General features: G+C 35.5%; 2 protein-coding genes across 6 annotated transcripts in view; both read left to right on the forward strand.

Annotated features, from left to right (window-relative positions):
- ZC3H11A (zinc finger CCCH-type containing 11A) overlaps window positions 1-4,992 on the forward strand; it is a 35,957-nt gene extending 30,965 nt beyond the window's left edge. For 4 of the 5 annotated variants that reach the window (XM_031937182.1, XM_031937179.1, XM_031937180.1 and 1 more), the window contains 6 exons: window positions 344-850; window positions 972-1,051; window positions 1,480-1,822; window positions 2,464-2,630; window positions 2,977-3,044; window positions 3,450-4,992. In XM_031937182.1, the coding sequence (XP_031793042.1) occupies window positions 344-850; window positions 972-1,051; window positions 1,480-1,822; window positions 2,464-2,630; window positions 2,977-3,044; window positions 3,450-3,708 (1,424 nt within the window). In that variant the 3' untranslated portion in view covers window positions 3,709-4,992. The remainder of the gene's footprint in view (window positions 1-343; window positions 851-971; window positions 1,052-1,479; window positions 1,823-2,463; window positions 2,631-2,976; window positions 3,045-3,449) is intronic. The other variant, XM_031937183.1, reaches the window with a different exon arrangement.
- Window positions 4,993-13,129: 8,137 nt separating this feature from the next.
- SNRPE (small nuclear ribonucleoprotein polypeptide E) lies at window positions 13,130-18,128 on the forward strand. The gene is made up of 5 exons (XM_031937184.1): window positions 13,130-13,311; window positions 13,710-13,736; window positions 15,296-15,358; window positions 16,758-16,836; window positions 17,892-18,128. The coding sequence occupies exons 1-5, from the start codon at window positions 13,258-13,260 to the stop codon at window positions 17,945-17,947; spliced, it is 279 nt and encodes a 92-aa protein (XP_031793044.1). The 5' UTR covers window positions 13,130-13,257; the 3' UTR covers window positions 17,948-18,128.
- The last annotated feature ends 8,598 nt before the right edge of the window (window positions 18,129-26,726 follow it).

The following is a 26,726-nucleotide window of genomic DNA, read 5'->3' on the forward strand; positions in this document are numbered from 1 at the left end:
TGTTGTTTTTTTTTATTTTATAGCTTTTTACAAAACAATATGCATGGGTAATTTTTCATCGTTGACCCTTGCGAAACCTTTTGTTCCAACTTTTCCCCTCCTTCACCCCACTCCGTCCCCTAGATCAGGCATCTGATTTCTTTGTATTTTTACCAAAAATTACTGTTCTTTAGTATAAGCAGAAATTTATTTTATTTCAAAAAGAATGACATCTATAGATTCTATGATTAGATAGCTACTTATTACTTTTTTTAAGTTCAGGATTCATGATATCCAATGTCTTTTACTAGTATACCATTGAGAAAGAAGCTTTCAAGTTGAAATTTTTTTTTTCTTGTGTTAGCAGAAAGATCTGCAAAAGGTGGAGAGATCCATGTGAAGACACTAGAAGAAATACGTCTTGAGAGAGCCAGCCAGAAACGAGGAGACTTGCAAACCAAAATCAAGAATGAAGGAACCCATAAGACTGAAGATTCCAGTTTAGGGATAAGGAGCTCTTCTGCTATTCGAATCAAAACATTTTCTGAGGTCCTAGCTGAAAAAAAACACCGGCAGCAGGAAGAAGAGAGACAGAAAGCTGAGAAGGAAAATCCTTCTGTTAAGCTCAGAATAGAGAGTGAGTCTAAGAAAGCAGTTATCTTGCCTCCTACCACTGCCAGCAAAGGGCAATTAGAAGAGCCTACAAGTAAAACCAAGCCCATGCAGGAAGTTCATATAAAAACCCTGGAGGAGATCAAGCAAGAAAAGGCACTGAGGGTACAACAGAGTGCTGAGAACAGCACCAACTCCCAGCCACAGGCTGAGGCTACTCCAGTGATAAGACGACTGCTTCGCATCACCAAAAGAACAGGTAGCAAAATTATTTTGTTTGCAAAATGGATACCAAGGTATCCATTAAGCTAAAGATTTAATCAGCCCACACTGGCCTAAATTAAAGATTAATGATTTGGAGTTTGATTTGAATAATACAGGTACAAAAGAAGAGAAGAAACTTAGTGAAGCAGCTGACATCACATCTCGTATTGGTGTTACTCGAACAGAGACTGTTGAGGTGAGAACATTAGCAACATGGTTTACAAATAGTTAATTTCCATGTAAATGACTTTTTCTTTTTATATCATAACTATTTCTTATAGAATTTTGCTTGTTGGTGATTACAAGTGAACATATTTCTTCCTTCCTCTTCCATTTTTCAAAGATGCTTCTTTCTGCTGGATAACCTAGGATTTAGAGAGGTGTTTTTAAGGCCCTTTAAGCTTCTTTTCTAGGAACTACTCTAGCTTTTGATCATAAATATCAGTTAGGCTGTGGAAGAAAGATAAACATTATGCATTCTATGCTGATCATTACAGAATTCTCTTTGCTCTCTATACTTTTTTGAAGCAGTACTATCAGTCTTTATTACTTTGCTGGTAGTTGTTTTGGCCACAGGCTTGTCTTTAAAAATGCTAGAGTTGAATTCTGTTGGGTCTTTCGTAGGTTTCCTCACAGCCTTCAGATGAGACCACAGGAGATGGCATTTCCAAAGTTCAAGTCAAGAAATTTGAGGATATCATGAGAGAGAAGCGCATGCAGAAACAGCAAGAGGTGGAAACACTACAAAAGGAGAAAACCGTTTTGACACCCCTTCAGGAAGAAGCAGCACCTAGTAATACACAAATGGCAGAGAAATCAGAACTGAATACTGTGCCAGGAATCACCCGCCAGCTGACAAAGCGCATGCCAGTAAAAGCCCAGCAAGTAGAGGTAGAAACTTCAGGAATTGGGGATTCAATACTGAATGTGAAATGTGCAGCACAGCCCTTAGAAAAAAGGGGTAAAGGTAAATGTTTTATATATTATGTCCTAAACAGTAGGATTCTTTATTCAATGAATGACTGACTCACTTGGATTAATAGTTGACAGTTGCATTTAATTTGTTCTCAGAATTTAGTGAAAAGAAAGAGAAAATGTTTTGAAAATTCTCAAAAATTATGATATGGTATCCGTAGACCCTCCATTAATCAGTGCCTTCAGAGTTAGCCACAGATCCTTTGGGCACCAACGACCTTTAGAGATCATATGATTTAAAGAGCATATTTAATATAGACCCCTCATTTTATAGATGAGAAAATGCCCAAGGTTCCATAGATAGTATAGTGGTAGAGCTAGTCTGGTCTTCTGACTTCAGTGTTCTTTCCACTAAGCCATTCTTTTTCACCACAGAGTAGGTGATGATCAATAGGCTTAATAATGGAAATACCAGGAGTTAGAGATTAGTATGTGATGGTTATCTATGGAGTTTGTGGCAATTTCTTTGTCAAAATCCTATGCCAAACAGGTCATTTAAGGGGATAAGTAAGTAAGTGTATATGCATTGGTTAGTTGTGTTATTAGACATGGTTTATACCTCTGTTTTTCAATACCATTACCCTTGTTTTCTGACACTCTAAATACTAACCAACTATCATCTTCACCCTGTAGCCAAGCCCAAGGTTAATGTCAAGCCATCTGTGGTTAAAGTCATTTCAACCCCTAAATTGGCCACCAAACGCAAAGCAACTGAAGTCCACCCTGCTGTCATTGCAGCTGTAAAGCCACTCAGTTCCAGCAGCATTCTTCAGGAAAACCCAAGCAAGAAAGCCGCTGTGGTAAGAAAATTATTTTTGATCCATAGTAGGAGCTTTTTAGAAAAATGAAAGTCTTACTTCCATTGTGTCTATAACTTTCATAGTATGGCCTGCTATTTCTTAATACTTTGGATGTTTATGTTATAAATTCTTTGCTTTCTTAAAGAGAAAGAACATTTAAAACAGTATTTGTTCCATGGTAGGAACAAGGTTCCAATTTAGCCAAATAATAGTTAATCTTCCTCGAGTTGGAAGGTTTTATTCCCTATACTTAAGACCCATGCATTGAGTAGGAGCTGGGCATCAGAGGGCTGCTTAACTTCCTGGAAAAGACAAGTGGATATTGATGTACAATGTGCTTTTCCAGGCTGCTGTTCCAGTTCTCTCTGAAGACAAGCCAGTCACTGTGTCTGAGACAGAAAAAAACCCAAATAGGTAAATTTTCTCTTTATTCCTTTTAGTCAAACTTTTGTCACTATAAATACCTGTGTTCCTGTTCCTTCTTATCTCTGAAGAACTTTGCCACCAAATAATTCTTATACACATCAAATTCAAATAATTTATGAATGAAACTAATACAGTAAGCCCCAAGATTTAGTAAGAAAATATAAAAGACAGGATTAATGTTCTGTCACAGTATGTGTTCACAAAATTGTTTTTTTCTATATTTCATGATATTCAAAAGAAAGCACATGATTCAGTGGCCTAAATAAGATGATGTTTGGTTCCATCTTGAACTATTGTCAGACTCAGAAACATTCACATGTTAAAACAATGACCTAGGGACTGAGTGATTCTGTCCAGACAGCTTTGTAATGATGAATTCTGTCCTTCTCATAGTCTTGATCTGCTTCCAAGCCAAGCTGATTCTGATCCATCACCACCCGAAGTATCTAGTCCTTCTTCATCCCAAGTGGCAACAAAAAGCCGCCGGCTCAGCTCTGCCTCTTCAGGAAAGCCCCCCCTTTCTGTGGAAGATGATTTTGAGAAACTGATCTGGGAGATCTCAGGAGGAAAATTAGAAGCAGAAATTGACCTGGATCCTGGAAAGGATGAAGATGACCTTCTACTTGAGCTTTCAGAAATGATTGATAGCTGAAAGTGGTGAAAGCTCACTTTAAAAAAAAACTCACAAAAAAACTGAATTTCGTTTCATCTATTATAACATTTGCCTGAGGTGACTATTTCTCTAGGCCAGGATTTGCCCCAATCAGAAGCATACCTCAGAAGTATCTATACTTGTTTGGGCCTCCTGTGGGTCAAATTAAAGAGAAGGCCTTTGGGCAGCCATCCTGTCTATTATTGTTTAGCTTTGAGATACAGTTCCTTGTCTCACCCTCCACCCCACCTCACCCCCATCCCTTCCTTCTCCCACTTTAAAAAAAAAAAAAAAAAAAAAAAAGAGAAAGTAGAGATGAGATTGGGTTGGGGAGGGGGGCATAAAGGAGCTTAAAGCTTTAAGGTCTATGTTTGTTAATTCTGGCTTTTTTCTTTGGGTCTTCTTTGTTGTGTGTATAAACGGATACATGAAAGGTTATTGGAGTTTGAAAAAGATGAAGACAGCTGCTACTACTCTTAAGGACCAAATTTCATGCTGCCACTGAGCAAAATACACTCAGCCTTTGTTACATTGTCTGTCCTTTTACAATGTATTTAAACTGTAAACATAGCTTTAGAGAGGGCTAAGCAGCTACAGGGAGCAAACCAGAATAACATGGACAATTCTTAGGTCCGAGTTTTGGTGCTTCTGCTACTCTGAAGGCTTCTAACTAGCAAATGCTTATTTATTTCTACTGTAATTTTAAAAGAATTTTTATTTTTTGCTTGAAAGTGCCTCGGTGGTCCCAAGAACTACTGTTGCTAGGATCCCCTGGTTTCTTCACAAGAAGTGACATGATTAGAAGAACCCTCTTCTCAGCATGAAAGTTTTTCTCCTCCCTCTAACAGTTTCCCCACCACCACTGGCATAGAATCACCAGAAGTTGTGTGAAGGGTTATGCTTTTTTGTTTTTTAAATCTGTACTGCTGCAGTTCCAGCAAACTCTCTTGCCCAGGATTTCTCTACCCTTAACCACCTAGAAAGGAAGCCAAATCAGCTGCTGATTTTCATATGTGAACTATAGCAATACACTGAACCCCGCTGTAATAGGGATGTTGAGATGCTTTGGAGGTGTATTGTGTACCTTCCATTTTTGTAGATGATTTTTCCTACTATTTCTGAATTGATTTTTTTTCTTGATGTCCTCTCTGCATCCCCTCAAGGATTTTAGACTTGTGCTAGAATAAGCCTATTCAGGCTTGTGTTCTCAGAAGGAAATATACTGCATTGTAAATATTTGTGTTCATATGGTATTTTGAAGAAAGGGAAAAAAAAAAAAAAAAACTTGTCCATTTTTATAATTCATTGTAGGTGGTTATCTTGGTTCCCATAGGGAAAATTGACCCACCTGTCATATTGGCTCCTTAAGGAACTGCTGTTGTAGGCGGCTCATCAAAAGGAGAATTTCATGTAATCTCATGGGAGGGTGGAGAATGCCACAGGACTACCCATTTGGCCTTGTTGAGGTCTGAATGGTTATGCACAAACAAGAGAAATTTATATATTTAAAACACAATCTCCCCACCCCTTCCTCTGCAATTGAAAGTATTTGTTGTATGAGGACCCCTCCCCAAGGCCAAGAATGGAATGTTCTGGCTTCGTTACCGCCTCTTCCCCCTTATGCATTTCGTTTCTGAGGTCTGCATAGAGATCTCTAATCCCTTTTGTAAATAACCATTTTATTCTTTTCATTTTTTATTATTTTGTTTGTATCCTATTTAAAGCACTTGTATTATTAATCTGCGTCTGAATCATTCATGTTCAGCATCATTTGAACCATTAGTCATTACGGAGAAAAATATATTTGTGTTTTAAATAAAACTGGTGTAGGAAATTCTTGGCAGTGTGACTTGTATATAAACTGTTAACATCACATCAGTGCATCTGATATGGTAGATGCCCGAGTCAAATTATTGTCCCCCTAATGTAACTATAAATGCCTTCAATTTGTTCCCTAAAATCTTTAATGATTACATGTAAACAAACAACTAAATATACAAACTATGTCTATAATTTAGCTGCTAGAAATGGTCATTAGGATGAATATGTGCTGCACTTTCAGAAAACATTAAGAGCAGCTACATAAGAGATTATTGTTTAAAAAATGAATTGTAGAGTTCCTTAATAGTTTGCCAGCATATATAGTTGTTTAAGGTGTGCAAAAACACTTTATAGATACTCTAATTTTAGCCTCCCAGTTATCCTAAGAGATAGTGGCTATTAATTCTGTCTTACTGATAAGGAAATTGAGGCAGACAGTTTGAACGACTTACCCAAGATCATATGTCTAGTATGAATTATATTTTCATGAAGTTACAGGCAAATGCCTCCCCAGTACCTTCAACCTATTTTAACTGCTTCATTTAGTTTTTCCCTCATTTATGTAAGTATGTAAAAAATACATACTGCTTTATATTTGAGTTGTGTGTACATCTGTAATATAGAGATCTATCAGACGTCTTTTGAGTTCATTTAGTTCAACACCCTCAGTTTGAAATAGAATTAGCTTCTTGAGGGGAAGGATGTTAAAAATCTTTGAATACAGTTACACCTAACACAATGACTTGTACATAGTAGGTGTTTAAGATCCAATCAAGTTTTAAAATTCTTTGAGAGCACAGAACTGAGGCAACAGTTACTGCCTGATGTACTAGTTAAGTGATTCTGGCCAGATCAACCTCAGTATTCTTGAACAGCTCTGATTTTTAGTTATAGAACAATTGCTGATCTACTTCATAAGTATTTTCCTACATCAATAAAATCACAGATCTGGAGCCCTGAAAAGCATAAGCTAATGACAGAACAATAAGACGAGTTTATATGTAGCAGGCAAGAGATAACATGTGACGCACTAGAGTCCTTAAGGATATTTCTCAAATATTTCATTCTCAACTCCTTTTGCACGATTGGAACTTGTAATCATATCTAATTTTATTTAGCTATTACATATAGTACATGTATAAACATGTGCATCTTATCTCAGAATGAAGCCTTGAAGGGAAAATATTCTGTGTTAAATACTAAAGTAACTCCATAATATCCTAGTGCTATTCTATGAAATTAAATTCAAAACAAAGGAAAGCTTATCCTCTGCCAAAGAACTTAGAGCTTTTGATGTGAATTTGTTGTTTTGCTTCACTATTCCAAACATTAAGCTCCCTTTATCTATAACATGATATACTGTATATGAAATATATGTATATCTCACTTTAAAGATAATTTAACAAAACATTAAATGGGGTGGGATTTTTTGCTTTAAAGAAGTATATACAATGGGATTCTTTTAAATAACCAGTTACATTCATTAAAAATTATTTAATGAAGATGCAGTCTGCTCAAGATAGCTACTATAACAGCATGGCAGTGATCAAATCTGAGTAGAGTGCTCAGATTGAGATACCTCAATCCTAGGATCTTTGAGGTCCTCAGTGCTCTATTAAGATGCTATAGAACATTCTGAAAATCCAGTACTCTGAACCAAAATCTGAGCAATAGCTAAAACTTACCAGTGCTCACATTCCAGGAAAATGGAGGTCAGCACCAATACCCAAGGCAAAATTTGAACTGACTCCCCAACCAAAAGCACAACAGTGGAAAATCTGGCCCTAGGACATGTTCCAGTTCAAGAACTAAGGCTGGAGATTTAGTAAATAAAAAGACATCAATTACTATAAAGATTTTTGTAAATCTAAAACACTCAAAAGTTCAATATTAAAGAGAAACTCCATGATAATAAGAATCGGAGAAAAATTTATTTTCCACTTGGGATTATATGAATATGAATGAAGCAAGAGATTTTTAAAAATGGAAATTTTAGAGAAAAAAATTTGAAGGAAAATAGCTTATATAAGAGATAATATTAAAGCTTTACTCTGAATAATAGAATAAACAAAAACCAATAACAAAAAATATTTTTCATCCTAATTACTCCTATGTAAGTATAGTGGGTTATGGTAGCAGATGTAGATGGAAGGCAGTTGTGTTTGACTCTGTGACTCTGGGGTTTTCTTGGCAAAGATTTCCTATTTCTTCAGTGGATCCATTTTGTCAAGCAATCAGACATTAAGTGATTTGCCTAGGGTCATAAAGTATAAAGCAGGGGTCCTCAAAATACTGCCAGCGGGCCAGATGCAGCAGCTGAGGACGATTATCCCCCTCACCCAGGGTTATGAAGTTTATTTAAAGGCCCACAAAACAAAGTTTTTGTTTTTAATTATATAGTCAGGCCCTCCAACAATCTGAGGGACAGTGAACTGGTCCCCTGTTTAAAAAGTTTGAGGACCCCTGATATAAAGTGTCTGAAACTAAATTTGAACTCAGGTCTATTCAGGCTCAGTATTCTATGCACTGAACCACTAGTTGTCTCTAGTGAAAGGATAGTTGCAACAAAACAAATATCTCAGTTCTGAAAGGGCAATTAAAAGGGAAAATAATTCAAAACTAAGGGAGTATCCATCAACTGTGAAATTATCAAATAATTGTGGTAGGTGAAGGTAATGGAAAATTTTTGCTCCACAAGAAATAAGGAAAGAGACAATTTCTTTTTATAAATTTTTATTAAAGCTTTTTATTTTCAAAACATATGCATGGATAATTCTTCAACATTTACCCTTGCAAAACCTCATGTTTCAATTCCCCCCTCCCCTTTCTTCTACCCCCTCCCCTACATGACAAGTAGTCCAATATATGTTAAAATATGGTAGAAATATCTGTCAAATCCAATATATGCATACATATTTATACAATTATTTTGCTGCACAAGAAAAATCAAATCAAACTGGAAAAAAATAAAATGCAAGCAAACAACAAAAAGAGTGAAAATGCTATATTGTGAATCACACTCAGTTCCCACAGTCCTCTCTCTGGGTGTACATGACTGTCTTTATCACAAGAATGTTGGAACTGCTCTAATTCATCTCATTGTTGAAGAGAGCCACATCCATCAGAATTGATCATCATATAATCTTGTTGTTGCCGTGTACAATGATCTCCTGATTCTGCCCCATTTCACTCAGCATCAGTTCATGTAAGTCTTTCCAGGCTTCTCTAAAATCATCCTGCTGATTGTTTCTTATATGACAACAATATTCCATAACATTCATATACCATAACTTATTCAGCCATTCTCCAACTGGTGGGCATCCGCTCAAGTTTCCAGTTTCTTGCCACTACCAAAAGGGCTGCCACAAACATTTTTGCACATGTGGGTCCCTTTCCCTCCTTTAAGATCTCTTTGGGATGTAATCCCAGTAGTAACACTGCTGGATCAAAGAGTATATACACAGACTGATAATTCTTTGGGCATAGTTCCAAAATGCTCTCCAGAATGGTTGGATCTGTTCACAAGTCCACCATCAATGTTAGTGTCCCAGTGGAAAGAGATAATTTTAAAGAAATACAAATGCATGAAACTCATGCAAAGTTAAGTAAGACCATGTAGACAATTTATAAATGACAAAAAAAATTATAATGTAAAACAACTAAAAGACTTGACTCTCATCTAAACAATCATCAACTATGCCGCTAGAGGACTTAAGATGAAGTATGTTACTTCCTTACAGGGAAGTGATGGATACCAAGTCCAGAAAGAGCATACATTTTTAGAAATGATTATGATATGGATTTATTTTGCTTGCTCATGTTTATTAGTTTCAAGGATTTATTTTTCCAATATTTAAGTGGAAGGGGAAAAGAAGGAGGGCAAAGGGGGTAGCAGCAATGATGCCCAAAAAGAATAAAAGAAAAAGAAGCAGTCATTGAAATAATTTCAAAAATTAACAGAAGAAACTGAAGGAAGTTTGGAAGGAAACATAAACAAGTTTTGGAAGTAACATGTTGAATTTATTATAGTTTTTCCCCCTCGGGCAACTGGGGTTAAGTGACTTGCCCAGGGTCACATAGCTAGGAAGTATTAAGTGGATAGGTGCTCTATCCACTGCACCACCTAGCTGCCCCTATAGTTTTTTTGTGTATATTTGTTTTTTTAAGCAAGAGTTATGTAATAAGAGATTCAGTTTCATTCATATATATCTATATATAGATATAGATGTGTCCATTTTGAGTGGACAATTTCAGGACAAAGTTATTAAATTTAAAAGTAAACTAAAAATGCAGGTTACACTTTTTCTTCTAGAATACTTTTAGTAAATACAGCAAAATACAACCAAGGGAATGCGTTTATGTATATACACCCTGGTGGACTATTGTAGAGCCCCTTAAACCATGATTTTGCAATCTATTTCATAGTGTCTGGTGTGGTTTCTATTATATATATACTATTATAAATATGTATATATATTCTATTATAAATATGCATATATATTCTATTATAAATATATATATTCTATTATAAATATGTATACTCTATTATAAATATATGTATTCTATTATAAATATATGTATATTCTATTATATATATTCCATTATAAATATATATATTCTATTATAAAAATATATATATTCTATTATAAAAATATATATATTCTATTATATATATTCTGTTATAAATATGTATATATATTCTATTATAAATATATGTATATTCTATTATAAATATATACATTCTATTATAAATATATATATTCTATTATAAATATATATATTCTGTTATAAATATGTATATATTCTATCATAAATATATATATATATTATATTATAAATATATATATATATTCTATCATAAAAATATATTCTGTTATAAATATATATATTCTATCATAAATATATATTCTATTACAAAATATATATATTCTATCAAAAATATATATATTATATTATAAACATATATATTCTATCATAAATATATATATATGTTCTATTATAAATATATATTCTATCATAAAAATATATATTCTATTATAAATATATATATTCTATTATAAAAATATATATATTCTATCATAAATATATATATATTCTGTTATAAATATGTATATAAATTCTATTATAAATATATATATATTCTATCATAAATATATATATTCTGTTATAAATATATATATATTCTATCATAAATATATATATTCTGTTATAAATATATATATTCTATCATAAATATATATATATTATATTATAAATATATATATATTCTATCATAAAAATATATTCTGTTATATATATATTCTATCATAAATATATATTCTATTACAAATATATATATATTCTATCAAAAATATATATATTATATTATAAACATATATATTCTATCATAAATAATATATATTCTATTATAAATATACATATATTCTATCATAAAAATATATATTCTATTATAAATATATATATTCTATCATAAATATATATATTCTATCATAAATATATATATATTCTATCATAAAAATATATATTCTATTATAAATATATATATTCTATCATAAATATATATATTCTATTATAAAATATATATATTCTATCATAAATATATATAATATTATAAATATATATATATATTCTATCATAAAAATATATTCTGTTATAAATATATATATTCTATCATAAATATATATTCTATTACAAAAATATATATATTCTATCATAAATATATATTCTATTATAAAAATATATATATTCTATCATAAATATATATATTATATTATAAACATATATATTCTATCATAAATATATATATATATGTTCTATTATAAATATATATATTCTATCATAAAAATATATATTCTATTATAAATATATATATTCTATCATAAATATATATATTCTATTATAAAAATATATATATTCTATCATAAATATATATATATTCTATTATAAATATACATATATTCTATCATAAAAATATATATTCTATTATAAATATATATATTCTATCATAAATATATATATTCTATTATAAAAATATATATATTCTATCACAAATATATATTATATTATAAATATATATATATTATATTATAAACATATATATTCTATCATAAATATATATTCTATTATAAAAATATATATATATTCTATCATAAATATATATTCTATTATAAATGTATATTCTATCATAAATATATATATATTATATTATAAACATATATATTCTATTATAAATATATATATATATTTCCTTCTTAAAGGGCCATAAAATATCTGGGTAATGCAAAGGAATCTATATTGCTTGCTAGGAAGAAGGAATTATATGTGTGCATGAGTACATGCATATGCGTATATATGCACATATATGTATGTACACATACATACATATACATATATAGACATTTAAATGTGAACATCCACAGCTATAGTCATTACTGTGCTACATCCATAATTCATAATTTCCCTCATGTTAGATTCATATATAGGCTAATATCGGAAAACGTTGATTCCTACTTGAGAAACCAATCCAAAGGCAGGGGCTAATCAATGCAGTCATTAACTCCTTTAAAATACTCACGGCCATATTAATTGGCTATTCCCCCAAACACCTATGTCGTTTTAAAAAATTATCACTCATTATTTCTAACACTCTTTTCTAAGAATTCCGAATTCTCTCCCTCCCTTCTGCCCCTCCTCCATGCACGGAGACACCAATCACACACATGAAATCCTGCAAGAGATATCACCAGACTGACAATATTGCACAGACGCCCACAAAAAGCCAAAGAAACAGAAAAAAGGCTCCAGCCGGACTCGAGCTTTACCAGTTCCCTTTCCGGAGGCGCGCAGCGTCTTCTTCGGGAGTCCTTCGGGGCTGCCTTTCCCAGCGGGGCATTCCGCACGATCGCGGTCACTGTAGCGCTCTCACTTTCGCTTTGCATCAGCTCACTTAGTTCTGCCCAGACTTCCCCGAAATCACCCCCCGTTATTTCTCACCGCGCTCCAGCACAATCCTACGCCGAACTGAGAAATCTTCTCAGTGTCCAACGCAGAAATGCCCCATTTTCCTGCGTCTCTGCGACACAGATCCACGGCGGGATTCAAAGGCGTGCATCCTATTCCGTCCCCGGCCGTAGTTCCCCCACCTCCGGAACAGCTCACCACTCCGCCCCGAGGCATTCGTGCCCCTCCTTTTTCACATTTGCCCTTTGCCCTTTCTGCCTTGGGAGCCAATCCGATCGTTGTAACGCTACCTCAGAGTCGTCCTAATTTGCATTTTTCTAATCGTTAGTGATGCATTTGAGCAAAAGAGGCGACCAGAACCAGGGGTGAGAGCACGGGGTCGTTACTCTCCTTCTGGCCTCTTGACTGGCGGCGAAGCCAGCCTAGGGCTCTAATGGGTTAGGCTACAGAAGGGGGCTGGGCGAGGCCGGGACAAGGTTGCCTTTCCGGTGGGGGTAGGGAAGGAAATGGAACCCGGCTTTGCTTTCTCCTCCTTCCCCGTAGAGAGCGCTGTAGGCACCGTGATGACAACTTAGCCCTTGGCTCCTCCTCCCTCCTCCACCCCTCCCCTTTCCGCTTCCTGAAATGCGGAAGGGAAGAAGAGCAGCGCTTCAGCCCGGAGGAAGTGGCGGCGGAAGTCGTCCCGGCGTGCACCGCGAGCGCATTTCCGGTTCCGCTCGTGGTTTCCCTGAGGCGCGCCGTGCCTAGCGCTCATTGTACGCTCCCGCCATGGCGTACCGTGGCCAGGGCCAAAAGGTGCAGAAGGTGATGGTGCAGCCCATCGTATCCTCTGCTGGTGGTGTGGCCGGGGCGGCGGGAGGGTCGGGCAGGCGCGAGGGCGGGAAGCGCGAGAAGCCGGCCTCCCGGCCCGCGCTCCCCCGAGGGGGCGCCTCGGCGTGGGCTGGGGACCGGAGGGCGCGGGAAGGCCGGAGGGGTAGGGGCGCCTCGGGGGGGCGCGGGCGCGAACGGCGGGCCTTCATCCTCCGCTGGCGCCCACCCCGCGTCTGGTGCGCACTCGGGCAGTGCGTGCGGCGCCCGGGAACCGATTCCGGGAGAAGCCTCGGGAACGGAGAGCCGGGGGGCGCGTGCGCTTAGTGACTCCCCCCAAAGCCCGGCGCCAGGCCCTCCCCCCGCCGCGGGCGCGCCGCTCAGCAGGTTTTCCCTTAACAACTCGTGGCCAGAACCTCATCTTCAGGTACCTCCAAAATGTAAGTGAAAATGCGGACGCTTTCATTCATCGCTTAGCTCCTTGTTGCTTTTCCTAAGGGGAAAAAATAAACAGAACCACGGGTGAATGTGCTTAGCGGGGGGCCGTTCCCTTCTTGTGAGAGCGTGGTAGCGTTTCGTCCGGAAGAATCATGGACAGAAAGCTAAGGGGGGGAGGGAAAGGACTGACGCCGGGCCCTAAAGCATCATTGTAGCGAGCGGGAGCGGACAGCCCGGGATGGCAGAGCGAAGCTCCGCTACCCCGTGTGAACCCAGCGTAGCGTTGTGTCAGCAGGGAGGGAAGCCCTCCCCCGCTGAGGTCTTAGGCTATTCAAAAGTAACACTGACTCTTCTATTCAAATCATCCTCAAATGCTGTTATTATGAGCTTTTTAAGCATAGCCAAAACGAATTCGTTTTATTTTAGAATAAAACTTTTTCAGTAGACAGGACACGCATTTATTATAACCTGTTACATTTTCACTGTTTTTTTGGTAGTTGTATTTAATGCACGGGATTTAAAAGGAGTGGAAAGAATAAGCTGTGTTGATTGATAAAATGCTTTTTTTCCCCTTAATCACGAAGCAAATTAAAAATAGAATGAAATTTTTCATTTCGGAAGTGGTGCAGTGAATAGAGAACTGGACTTGGGAGCTCAAATCTGGCCTCAGACGTGTACTAGTTGGGTGACTCTGGGCAAGTCACTTGTCTCAGTTTCCTCATCCTTAAAATGAGCTGGAGAAGGAAATGGCAAACCAGTCTACTGTCTTTGCCAAGAAAACCTCCAATTAAGGTCAAAATAATAAAACGCAAAAACAATAAACAAGAATCATAATGCTTTTGTGCCAGCTGACCCATTTGGTCCTCGTAGTGTGGAATGCATAAAATAAGATACATTGAAATTTATTGAAATATTCAAATAGACCCAAAATTAAGAATCCCCGATTTAATGGCTTCATTAGACTTGTTTATTTATTTTGCATACATTGAACAATAAAGCTTTGTGTTGATTGAGAAATTTTTAATAGCCCTTTGAACTCACTGAAGCTTATTGATCTGAGGTTATGGCCCTTTATTGCCACACGAAAAAAGAATCTGAATCATTTCCAATTGCTTTAGCAAGCTAGTATGATGTAAAAAGTGTTGGGGGAAACTTGTTTGTTTCAGACTGTTGGTCTCTTTGCTCAGTAGGTCTGATGAGGTCCTGAGATATTTTGAGTTTTTTTCAAGAATCCAGAGAACTCTGAGAAAAATGTTTATATTTCACAAGGCAAAATAAGTCTGATCTGCCATTAAAAAAAATGCTGTGGCTTAAAGATCTGAGAATCATGGGAAATCATAGCATGTGTAATCTCAGTACTGTCAAAATTGAAAATTTCTTTGGAAATAATTTTAACCTTACATCTTGGCATCAATTATATTTTGAAAATGTTTTCTGATATTTTATAAAATCACTTTTGGGAAATTGAATTTCACCGAATCACATTTGCACATATGGATAGTAATGATAAATTTGGTGTCTTTTTTTCTTTGTTTTTTAAAATTTTGCCTCTTTATTTCAGCGGTCCCGAATTCAAGTGTGGTTATATGAGCAAGTAAATATGCGAATAGAGGGCTGCATAATTGTAAGTATCTGAAATTTATGCTCTTTTTCAGCAGTATATAATGAAAAAAGATTTGAAAAGAATCAGAAGTCAAACCATAGAGTCTTTGACACAGGTGTATTAAGTTCACAAGTCCATAAAACAACAAGGATTTGTTGAGAGCTAACTCTGTATATAGCACTATATTAGCTTTTTGGTTTTTTTTTGGGGGGGGGGTAGGAGGTGGAGGTAGAATGACAAGAAAGAAAACAATACCTTGATTTCCTTGAGCATATACATAAGGGGTTAGTAGGTAGGAATAATCTGGGATCCATGAGCCTTAAAAATTTATTTTAATTTAATTGTTTTTTCTTTGCAATCATGTATTTTAAATATTTAAAAATTTCTGAGAATTTTTTTCATTTAATGTATTTTGTTTTTTTCATTTACATGTTTCAACATTCATTTTCATAAGATTTTGAGTTCAAAATTTTTCTCTCTTCCCTCCCCTTTCTGCAAGACAGCAAGCAGTTTGATCCAGGTTATGCACGTACAATTATTTTAAATATTTCCTTATTTATCATGTTGTAAAAGAAAATTGACAACATGATTACATGTTACAGCCAAAGAAACCACGAGTAAGAAAAAGTGGCAATAGTATACTTTGATCTGCATTCAATCTCCATAGTTCTTTCTCTGGGTATGGATAGCATTTTCCATCGCAATTCTATTGGAATTTTCTTAGATCACCATTTTGCTAAGAAGAGTTGTCTGTCATAGTTGACTACTACATAATGTTGCTGTTAATGTGTTATAATGTCCTCCCGTTTCTGCTTACTTCATTTAGTATCAATTCATGGAAGTCTTTCCAGGTTTTTTAAAATTTGCCTGCTCGTCTTTTTTATATAAAACAGTAGTATTCCATTATATTCATATACCACAACTTATTCAGCTCTTGCCCAATTGATAGGCATCCCCTCAATTTTCAATTCCTTGACACCACAAAAACAGCTGCTATAAGCATTTTTGCACATGTGGATCCTTTTTATTTCTTAATTAATTGTGAAAAACATTCTATAGACTTTGCTAGAATGCCAACAGAGTCTTTTCCTCAAAAAAAGGTTGTGTCCTTGAGTAAAAGAAAAGAAGGTAAGTTAATTTATGTGGAAGAGTAGTGGTTGGAATAGATTTCTTCTGAGTAGCAGTCACTGAAGTTTCTAGATCTTTGCTCTTTCATTTTAAAAACCAGTGGTGTTATGTTAAAAACCAGTACTGTATTAACTCATAAAAGTATTTGTCTTCGGTTGTAATAATGTGTCGTAAAATAACATAGCTTTATGTGTTTGGAATAATTTGAATATAATTCTGCCTAAAAAGATCATAATAAGTTTTATTGGAAAACTATTAAAAATTTTAAATGACAATTTATTTTATCATCTAGGGTTTTGATGAGTATATGAATCTTGTATTGGATGATGCAGAGGAGATTCACTCTAAAACAAAGTCAAGGAAACAACTTGGTAAGATCATATACAACCTTATTCAATTTTAGATAATTTAGATGATTTGAGACAGCTATGTGGCATTTTAGATAGAGCACCAGCCCTGGAGTCAGGAGGACCTGAGTTCAAATCCAGCCTCAAGTATTTGACACTTGCTAGGTGTGTGATTTTGAGTAAATTACTTAATCCTGATTGCCTTCTCCCCACCATCCAAAAAGTAACTTGATGATGCTGCAGAAGTTACCCTTTTTTTTTTTTTTAAAGCCATTCCTTAGCGTATTTAATAAAGACTCGAAGATTCATGATTTTATTTTAACCATTGAGAAAGTATAATTAAATCAGGGACTTATAATGGATAACTCTTTAGTGTTATCCATGCCGCCTCACTTCCAAGTTTCATGTCTATTTCATCTCTTATCAAATGGTCCTTTGCTAAAAATGAGTCTTTGAATTTCATGTTTTAAGTTTTCCTCTCCTTAAAGTTTCTCCCAACACACATCAGTTGTGTAAGATTTGTTTTTGAGAAGCAGTAGGAAGATTTAACTTTGTTTCTTACTGCTTAGGTTGTTTTTCTTAGAGCCTTGATTTTATTTAAATTAAAGGTAAATTTTGTATATTATATATGCAAATTTTGCAAGCAGTTAAGAATGGACCATCCAACTCAGCATTTGGGGTATTTGTTTTCATAAAGGAATATCTTCTCACATACTTGAAATTACCTCATAAAAGCATTTGCTCATGTAAGTGCTTTCATGTTTCTAAATGCTTGAAAAATCAAAAATGAATGTGTGCCATGAAGAAGAAACAAGAAGCTTTAGTCAAATGAAGCAAATTTTTTGCACATTAGTATTGTGGAAATTTGTTTTGCTTGACTATGCATGTTTGTTACAAGGGTTTTGTCTTGTGAGAGGAAGAAGAAAAATTTCTATATTAAAAAAATATCTTTTCAGATCCTCTCATGCTACAGATTTGAAATTCTGATTAAGTAATTAGGAAGTTCGGTGGGAAAGATCCCTGATTTCTGATGTCTTTTTTTTTTTTTTTTTTTTTTTTTTTTTTAATCTATGTTGCAGGCCGAATCATGCTAAAAGGAGACAACATTACTCTACTTCAAAGTGTCTCTAACTAGAAGTGTATGGTCAGTGAAGTTGGAAGACACTCAGAAGGCAACATTTTTTTCTTAGTTACACTTGTTGGGCTAAAATAGTGATTCACATTTTTCCAAGCTATTTTGATCTTTTATGGTATTATGACAATAAATGGGCTGCTCTGGGGTTTGTTTCTATTAAAAAAAAAAAATTGTGCATTGAGTTTCTGTCCACGAAAGAACTTTTCGCAAAGTGGCGCCATTATCCCATGTGTAAGAGCTTGGAGTTTTTAGCTATTGATGCTGATCTTAGAGCTTTCTGAAAAGATGTAGCCACCTCAGCTATTTATTGTTTTGGTTGTTGTTTTGTTTTTTTTTTGTTTTTTTGGTTTTTGAGGGATGCAAAAAGAAGGTAAAAATTGTGTGAGAGAGGTGAAATTCATATATGTTGTTAAGGTAAGTAATATGAGACATTATATTGCAAACATAATGGGTACAGTGCAGCTAATACAATGAAACTTGACAATCAAGTGCTCCCATGGCATTGTTACTGATTTGGAAATTATTCCCCTAAATCTAAAAACTTTGTAAAGAAGAGATGGAGGCTACATTTGGCTTGACCCATAAGGTGTCTGTGTAAACTGTTCAGAGATGATTCATTTTCTGGTCATTGAAAATAGTGCAGTTTGTCATCAAGTTTGTTATCCCTTGGAATAAATGAGAAAAAGAAAATGGGGACCCAAAAAGGGGCGTGTCATATTGGAAACAAGAGTTGGGAACACTTACACAGAGGTAAGTAGACATGAGTTAGAATCTAATGTCTGAGCAAAACCTCTTGACTCTTTGGTTTTTTGTTTCCATCCTCAACTACTATTCATGTCCTAATTAAAACCTAATACTGGATACTCTAGCTTTTCTGTACTCTAGTATAATCCTGGTCAGGATGAAGGAGGAAAAATGAGTTCAGCCTTACTTCTCTACCTGCCTGGAGGGTAAAAAACAACTTTGATGTAGTCATAGACATGAAAATCATTCTGTGGCTCCAGGAAGTGTCTTCCTGGAGGCAGGTGATGAGTCTAGCCCTCAACTTAAGTGTTGGCTTTTGTGTCTCTTATCTCTTACATGCCTGCCCTTCTGATCTACTCCAAAGTAAACGTTTTCTTTATTCCCATAACTTCTATATTCAAGGGTGAGTCACTGAACAGGTGACATTGGCCAGCAGAGGGCACTGCTGTCCTAGCCTGAGCTCTAGCCCCTCGTGAAATGAACTGAATGAACTTCTTTCTGATGAGAGCTCAGACCTCCCTGCTGCTTTTTTGGCACCAAAAATAGCTGGGAAGAATGATAACAAGCTAAAGCAATATAATCCCTAAGAAAACCTGCTGGCTGTACTCTCTACTTCCCCCTACGTCCTCACTGACCCAACTGCCCTCTGTAAGCAGAGCTGTGCCTGCTGTGGCTTATTCTGAATAGATCAAGGAACAGAAGGTTCTATTTTTGACAGCGCAAATGACGATAGTGGGGAATAAGGTACAGTGAATGCTTACAATTGGGCTCTGTATTTAGAAAGCGCCTTGCTTGCTTTTCTGCTCCACTGGAGCCTGTTGTGTTTGCTTTCTAAGTTGTACTTTTCCACAAACGTGTAGATTTCCTTTTCTCCCAAGCAGAAGATGCAGTAGGAGGGGGTGTTGCCTTTGGCTGTGTTAAGGTTACTGAAATTTGCTGCTGGGAAAGCAAGTTTCAACGAGGAGTCCCTGATACAAGGGCAATTATTTCACACTTGCTTTCTAAATGCTTTCCTCTTAACCACCCACCTGTTATGCTTGTGGTGCTTCCAGAAAAAGGCCTTGAAGGAACAGTGAGCACAGCTGTAGTCTGTTTTTTGATAAGTATTTGAAGAGAAGGAAGAAGGGGGGGATATTGAATGCTTTGGAAATTTTGCATTGGTAGGGGCACCAGTTCTTGGTTTTTTTATTGTTATTGTGGATATTTTAGAATTAGGGGACAGAAGCTTATACAACTTTGATTCAGGCATTGTGAGTTAAAGAGGGCGCTGGGCAATCTCAAATATAATAGGCAGCTTTGTAGCAACAGGGTTAATGGATGGCACAAAAACTAAATGGCTGCTTTTTTCCAGGAATCCTTCTTAACTGAATTATAATGGGCTTCATCTATTATTAACCCCAGAATAACTTACTTGTATTCCTCCCTCAGTGAATTTTTGGGTCCTGCAAATTGAGGATCACAAAAGGCCTGAACTGTGATTTGGTATTCTTGCAGTCTAGCCATATCTTTGTCACTAGTTTGCCAGCTTTGGGCAAACTAACTCACCTCTTTGTGCCTCACTTTAATCACATATATGAAGGTAATAATTGCTCTACCTACCTCATAAGATTGTTCTTGTTGAAATGCTTTTAACTTTGGGAAAAAATTAAAGTTTTTTGTAATGTAGTATGATAGTATTTGGGGCTGAAATTTTTCTTTTTACTATGTGAAAGACGTTTACTAGGCATATAATTGAATAGCATTGTTTCAGAGTGAATATTTGACTTACTCTGGAAGACAGTTATTTTAATACAACATCTTTTTTTTTTTATGTGTCACAAGTTCTTGTCAATAAAGACCAGTACCCTAGCAAGACCTCTGTATGACAACATGCTTATGTTCTCATGCATTTACAAAATGCCTCTTTGAGGTAGCATAGAAAAACTGAAACCTAAAGAGATCACATAGAAGATCAAAATGAGAACTTGGATCAAGACCAAATGCCTGACTTTCTACTGAATTGAACTGGCTCCTTTGGACATGGTTTATATATATATATATGTTTTTATATATATATATGTTTATATTTGTTGTCAGTTGCGCCATGTGACTCGTTGAGTGAACATTTACTGAATGATTGCTAGTTGCAATCTTCACAAAGTCCTATTCTGATACCCTCATGACAAAGATTATCTTGAGTTTTTAAAAACTTTGGTGATAAAGCATAAGCTCTGGCAAATCCTGTCATCTTGGAAAAGCTTCAGTTTTTAGGGAGAAAAAAACTGCTTTTCTAGGACAATCTTAGGTCAAGTAAAGAAAAGAGACAGACCAATCACTGTTGAATTTTGGACAAAGAAAAGTTAAAAATGACTGCCAATCCTGTACAATCTCCTGCTTCTACAATGATGATAATGATGAAAAAGAAGACTGAGGGTGCTAAGAATCACATGGTATTTAGACCATCTACAAACCTTAATTTAACCTTTGATTCTTTAAATGCATGATCCTTGTTCAGTGACCCATGTACTACTGGAAAATGAGTTATGTTCATCTTAATAATTTTCAATGAAAATGAAACTAGACAAAAGGAAGTTGTAGCTAAATGAAAGAATGGCCCACAAGATCTCTTTGAAGAAGCAAATAAAGTGGCTGATAGAGCTAGCATTATTTTGTGCCCAGAGATAACAAAAAATACTTTCATGGAACATTTTAGTCAAGTATGAAGTGGAAATAGGAGAGGATGGCAAAAGTATTAGGAGTGAGAAATGATAGTTCAAAGGCTTATAGGCCACCCAGAAACCTCATGTATGATACATCTTAAATCCTTTCTGGGCATGTGTCAACTTAAAAGCTGATTGTTAAATTTTCAGTGTGACCATTTACATCTTGGAAATTGGCAAACATCACAGATTCAAGGCATGATTTATTGTTTGACTGTGTAGAGCTAAGAAAATGATTGGGGAAAAGGCAGTAATTAGATTAAAATTTGTTGTGCATACATTTATTTACTAGCAAACACTGTTGATTAGTTCATTAAGGAGTTGGAAACTTTGGACATGGTGAGCAACATAACATCACAAAAATTGAAAATAATAAACAGGAAATGATTTCTTTACTTATGTGGAAATTATTTCTGAGTTAGCTGCCTGTAAAATATGACCACTAATTTGTTAGAAGTAAAAATCGATATCAAATTAAAGAGCAAAAAATGAAAAAAAAATGCAGTATGCTGCATGAAAATTGGGAAATATTCATTTCCCCTCTTTTATTCAAAAGAGAGGGAGATAGGTGGTGTAGTGGATCCTGGAATCAGGAGGACCCAAGTTCAAAGCTAGCCTAAACACTTGATACTTACTAGCTATAACTCCAATTACCTTGCAAAAAGGAAAAAAAAAATGAATAAAAGAATATAAACTGTCATAGTCTGCCATGGTTTCCTAAGCAAGTTTAATTGATATGTTATTTTCCACAATGAGACCAAAACAAGCATAGAAACTACTCAGCCAATGTACACTTTGTCTCTTTGCCAAGAGGAACAATGTTGCCAAGGTCAATATTGGTTTATATAAAGTCATTTTAGAGATCTCAGAGGAGAATCATAGAAGATAGAGTAGTAGCCCCTTATAAAACAGCAAAACAGTAGCAGGGGAAAATAAGTTTATAGAAAATTTAAGAAGACACTTGAATAAGTTTAATCATCTCAAGAACATTTAAAAATGATGCAAGAAGAACAAAAAAAATAAATTTTTTTATAATAAATTCTTTGTTGTATAATGACAGTTACCTCATTAAGTCTCAACCATACAGGTCCCAATGGGCAGCAAGAGGAAGTAGGATGGTACTGAATAAAACAAAAAATGTTTGGGCAGCTGGACTAGATCAAAAAGACCCTGAGATGTGTGATGAGATTTAAGGGCATTAAAGAATCAATTCTCAAGGTATGTGAAAAGGGCAATATATGTCAAGGGTTTGGAAGAAAAATCATACATTATTGTTGCCCCCATCTCTGAAAAAAAAAAAAATCTAATATCTGCAACATATTTTGAGCACATGCATACATGTGCATTGCAGAAATCTACATATAAAGGCATGAGGTGGGACCTGATATTCACAAGCTTAAATTCTACAGATGTATGCTTTAAAAAGTATAGTAAATAAAAGGACCTCCTGTACTTATTTTGTTGCATTGTTGTTTTTTAAAGCATTCTTTGATTAACTAGTAGAAAGTCACTTTAAAGACCCTCTTGAACCAGAGGTCTTTCAGGTATATGTCAGAATCAAAATTCCCGGAAAATATAATCAAAAAGGATTTTTAAATTGATTATCTCTGATTGTTGATGTATCTGATTTGAAGTAAGATATAAATGGGCATACTTGCTACAGGATTTTGCTATTACTATAGAGGACATTTACTGCACAGTCAAAACAAGTGAAATTTGATAGTAAAGTCCTCCTTTTGCTTTATGTATGGATTATAAATAATAGAACATTACTGAACCTCTTGAATGAAATTCATTATCAATTACAGATTTGCCCTAATTATCCAAATTGAAAAATCTAAATGAATGAAAAATGCCTATTTTTCCAAACTACTATTCTTCCAACTGATACCATAGAGCTGGTCCATTAGTAGTATATATAGTTTGATAATTGTCAATGCTGTAAAATTACCCAAGCATATAACTTGTAAATAAAAAGCTATTTTTAAAAAAGAAAGAAAAATTACCCATGCATGTTTTAACAATAAAAAGAGGAAAAGAAAGATGTATGGAGAGTAAATTGAACTGTTTTAGGGAAATAATGCTATACCTTTAAAAGTTAGAAGTTCCTTAATCTGTAAGAATTTATTAAGCTAAGCACTATGTTTTTGGTTTTTTATTTAAGTGTTAATCCTTAGGGATACGAAAAAATTTCTGTCTTCCAGAAGCCTACATTCTAATGGAGGACACATAGCACATTAGAGAGATTCAGAGCAGAGGATTGGTAGCTGGCAGATACCAGCAAAGTCCTCTGGAGGAAGTGGTACTTGAGCTGATCCTAAAGGAAACCAAGGGTTATAAAAATTGGGAGATTGGATGGGAAAATATTCCAGGTGTGGGACTCCTGTGCAAAGGAGTAGAGATAATGGGAAATGCCATTTTATGTGTAAGGAATAGCAATTGGATTATGAAGTATGCAAAGGGGAATTGAGAGGTCAGGTTGTAAAGAGCTTTGAATGCCAAACTTGACTATTTAATCTTGGATGCTACAGTTTAATGAGCAGAGAAAGGGAAATACCATTGAATTGGTTTACTTAGGCTTCAGGAAGATCACTTTGGCAGCTAGATGGAAGATGAATTATTGTTGGGAAAGACTAAAAGGAAGACGACCAATTGGAAGACAAGATAGGGGACTCTACTAGGATGGTGGCTATGTCAGTGAAGAAAAGAGAATGTTAATGAAAAATGTGGAAGCAGAAATTACAGGATTTAGTAATCAACTATGATGAGAAAAGAGTCAAGAATGACATGGAGAGGCCAATTTCTGGGAAGTTGGCAGGGTGGTAGTCTGTAACAATACAGGAAAGTTCAGAAAAGGTAGAAGCCTTAAGAATTTTGTTTTGCCTTTTTAGTAAAAGATGTTAGAAATTAAGAATTTGTTCTTGGAAGAGAGGTTCATCTTTTTCGCTACAGTATCTTCTAATACATAAGTTGTAATGTACCATCAACCAAGAATTAATAAGTACCATCAAGGATGTCATCAAATGGATATCTTAAGATGGACCTGTCATGGGGTGATGATTGTAATTCATGGACATTCTATGTTCTCTATTGGTACCCATTCAATGTCAAGAGATTCAAGGTAGGTTTTCAAAACAAGAATATAAACAAAGATAAGGATGAGGAGGTAGATAGGGATATGGTTGTCTTTTTTGAAGGATTTATTCAATTAAATAAGATCAGAGATCCATTGAGGAAGTTATCTTAGAAGTAAGTACACTTTTAAGACACTAAGGTTTTCTACTACCTTAGAATATAAACAGGGACTACATTTTTTCTGAACAACTCTTGAGTCTGTGTTCAGAGATAACCTTTTAGAGAGAAGAGGAATGATGTTAATATGTGATGGGACTGATTTTTCAATCCCAATCTTAGATCACTCATCTGACTGCCTAGAAACCTTTCAGTGGAATCCACTCTTGCTTCATCTCTCTGGCCTTCTGTATTCACATTTTGTTATCACATAGCATTTCAATGGAATTCATGGTTTTGCTCTTTAGAAAAGTTTTTTAGTAAACAAAATTGCATTCATTTCACTAAAATGTTTGTTCCTTCAAGTAGTCCCTTTATGAGTACTAACACTGAACTGTGTAGGCCTGAACTGGACTGGCTATCCAGGGTCTCTCCTTCATGTTTATATTGCTTGATGGTTTTACAGGAGCCACTAAGAGAGCAACAAAAAGGCTAAGAACAATATAAAAAGGTTAATGAAGGCCAGACCATTGTGTACCTGCAAGATTACAAAAGTCAGAAACATCCTTGTTAATGAATAAATATGAGCATTCAAACACATAGAAAGGATCTAAGCTCCAACATGACCGGGTGTCAGAAACAGTAGCCTAAGTAGATGGCTGCCACAAAGGAATAGAAATGCTTGACCCTGGGCAAGGAAACTCCAGCATTGCAAGGGGAGGAATTGTATTTCTGGAAGAAAGGTAGCAACTCCAATCTATCTTCCACTCAACTACACAGTCCAGCCATGTCATCCCCACTTGCACCCCCCAGTAAACTACAGTAACTCCTTATCACCTCCAGGATCAAATATAAAATCCTTTGGCATTCAAAGCCCTTCATAATCTAGGTGTTCTGTTTCTGTGTCTGTCCTCACTTTCTCCTTCCCCACCTCCCTGTCTCTTTCTCTCTCTCCTTTTACTCCTCCCCCCTACCCTCTCCTCCTTTCTCTTCCCCCTACTCTTCCTCCTTCCTTTGTTTCTCTCCCTCTCCTCCCCACCCCCAGGCCCCAAACATACACACACTCTCACTCATTCCCAGTCCTAGACTTCACACTTCTCCTATACTGACTGGAGTTCAAGTCACAGACTCCATCTCCCTATGAATGAAATGCTTTTCCATCTCATCCTTGCCTTCTAGCTTCCCTGATTTGACTTTAATTTCCAGCTTACATTCCACTTCCTTCTCACCAAATCATTTGCTGAGGCAGGTGATGATGAGCTGAAAGGTATAACACCACTTGGGTTCTCTATAAGTTGATAATTTTGTATGGCCTGTGAATGATATTATAAAGATCCAAATGGCCTTAGGAGAAAAAAGGTTCCTGCCCCTGTTCTACAAGAATCTTTTCTCAGTCCCTCTTACTTCTAGTATCTTTCCTCTATTTACTATTACCCATTCTCTATCTTGCTTATTTGTGTACAGTTTGGATTTTAAGCTCCTTGAGGGCAGGTACTTTCTTTTAATCTTTCTTTGTATCCCCAGCACGTAATGTAGTACTTGGCACTCACAGAGCACAACCCACTCTAGAAAGTTCAGTTTCTTCCTGAAGCACATTTTTAGTTTTGAATGCTTAATTTTCTGGGTGCTTAGTAAGTGTTTATTGACTAATAGATGTCTTGTTGAAAGTATTCCTAGTTCTCATCACTGAAAATACCCGGATTTTCTCAGAAGTTGTCCAAATGTTAATACAAGAGTGCTACATCTATACCACATTATTGACTTTGAGATTACATGTTTCTTGGTGGAATTTTTTGCCTTGTATTTTTTTTAAAAGTTTTTGAGAACAGTAAAATATAGCTTCTTCCACTTTATTTAGCTGAATTATTTGTCTTTTATCATTCATTTGAAGACCCACAGATATTCCTCTTTGATTTTAACCTTACTGATTCTTAGAAATTTATTTTTCAGATAAAATCTGGATTATTTTCATCCATTGCCTTAATGGAGTTATTCATTAAATCAAGTAAAACCTAATTTAAAAAAAAATTCAGAATCTACTACTGCAGATCTTTTTAACCTGGAGTCCAAAAGGCTCCATCCGCCTGCCAAAAGGAGTCCATGAA

Source organism: Sarcophilus harrisii, chromosome 4 (genome assembly GCF_902635505.1).
Source record: "Sarcophilus harrisii chromosome 4, mSarHar1.11, whole genome shotgun sequence".
Lineage (NCBI taxonomy): Eukaryota > Metazoa > Chordata > Mammalia > Dasyuromorphia > Dasyuridae > Sarcophilus > Sarcophilus harrisii.

What these genes read in the sequence shown, in the direction of transcription:
- SNRPE (XM_031937184.1), top strand. Translation starts at nt 13,258, where the DNA reads ATGGCGTACCGTGGCCAGGGCCAAAAGGTGCAGAAGGTGATGGTGCAG. An exon ending in TCTTCAGGTACCTCCAAAAT is followed by an intron (nt 13,737 to 15,295) that starts GTAAGTGAAAAT and finishes TCTTTATTTCAG; the next exon opens with CGGTCCCGAATTCAAGTGTG. An exon ending in GAATAGAGGGCTGCATAATT is followed by an intron (nt 15,359 to 16,757) that starts GTAAGTATCTGA and finishes TTTATCATCTAG; the next exon opens with GGTTTTGATGAGTATATGAA.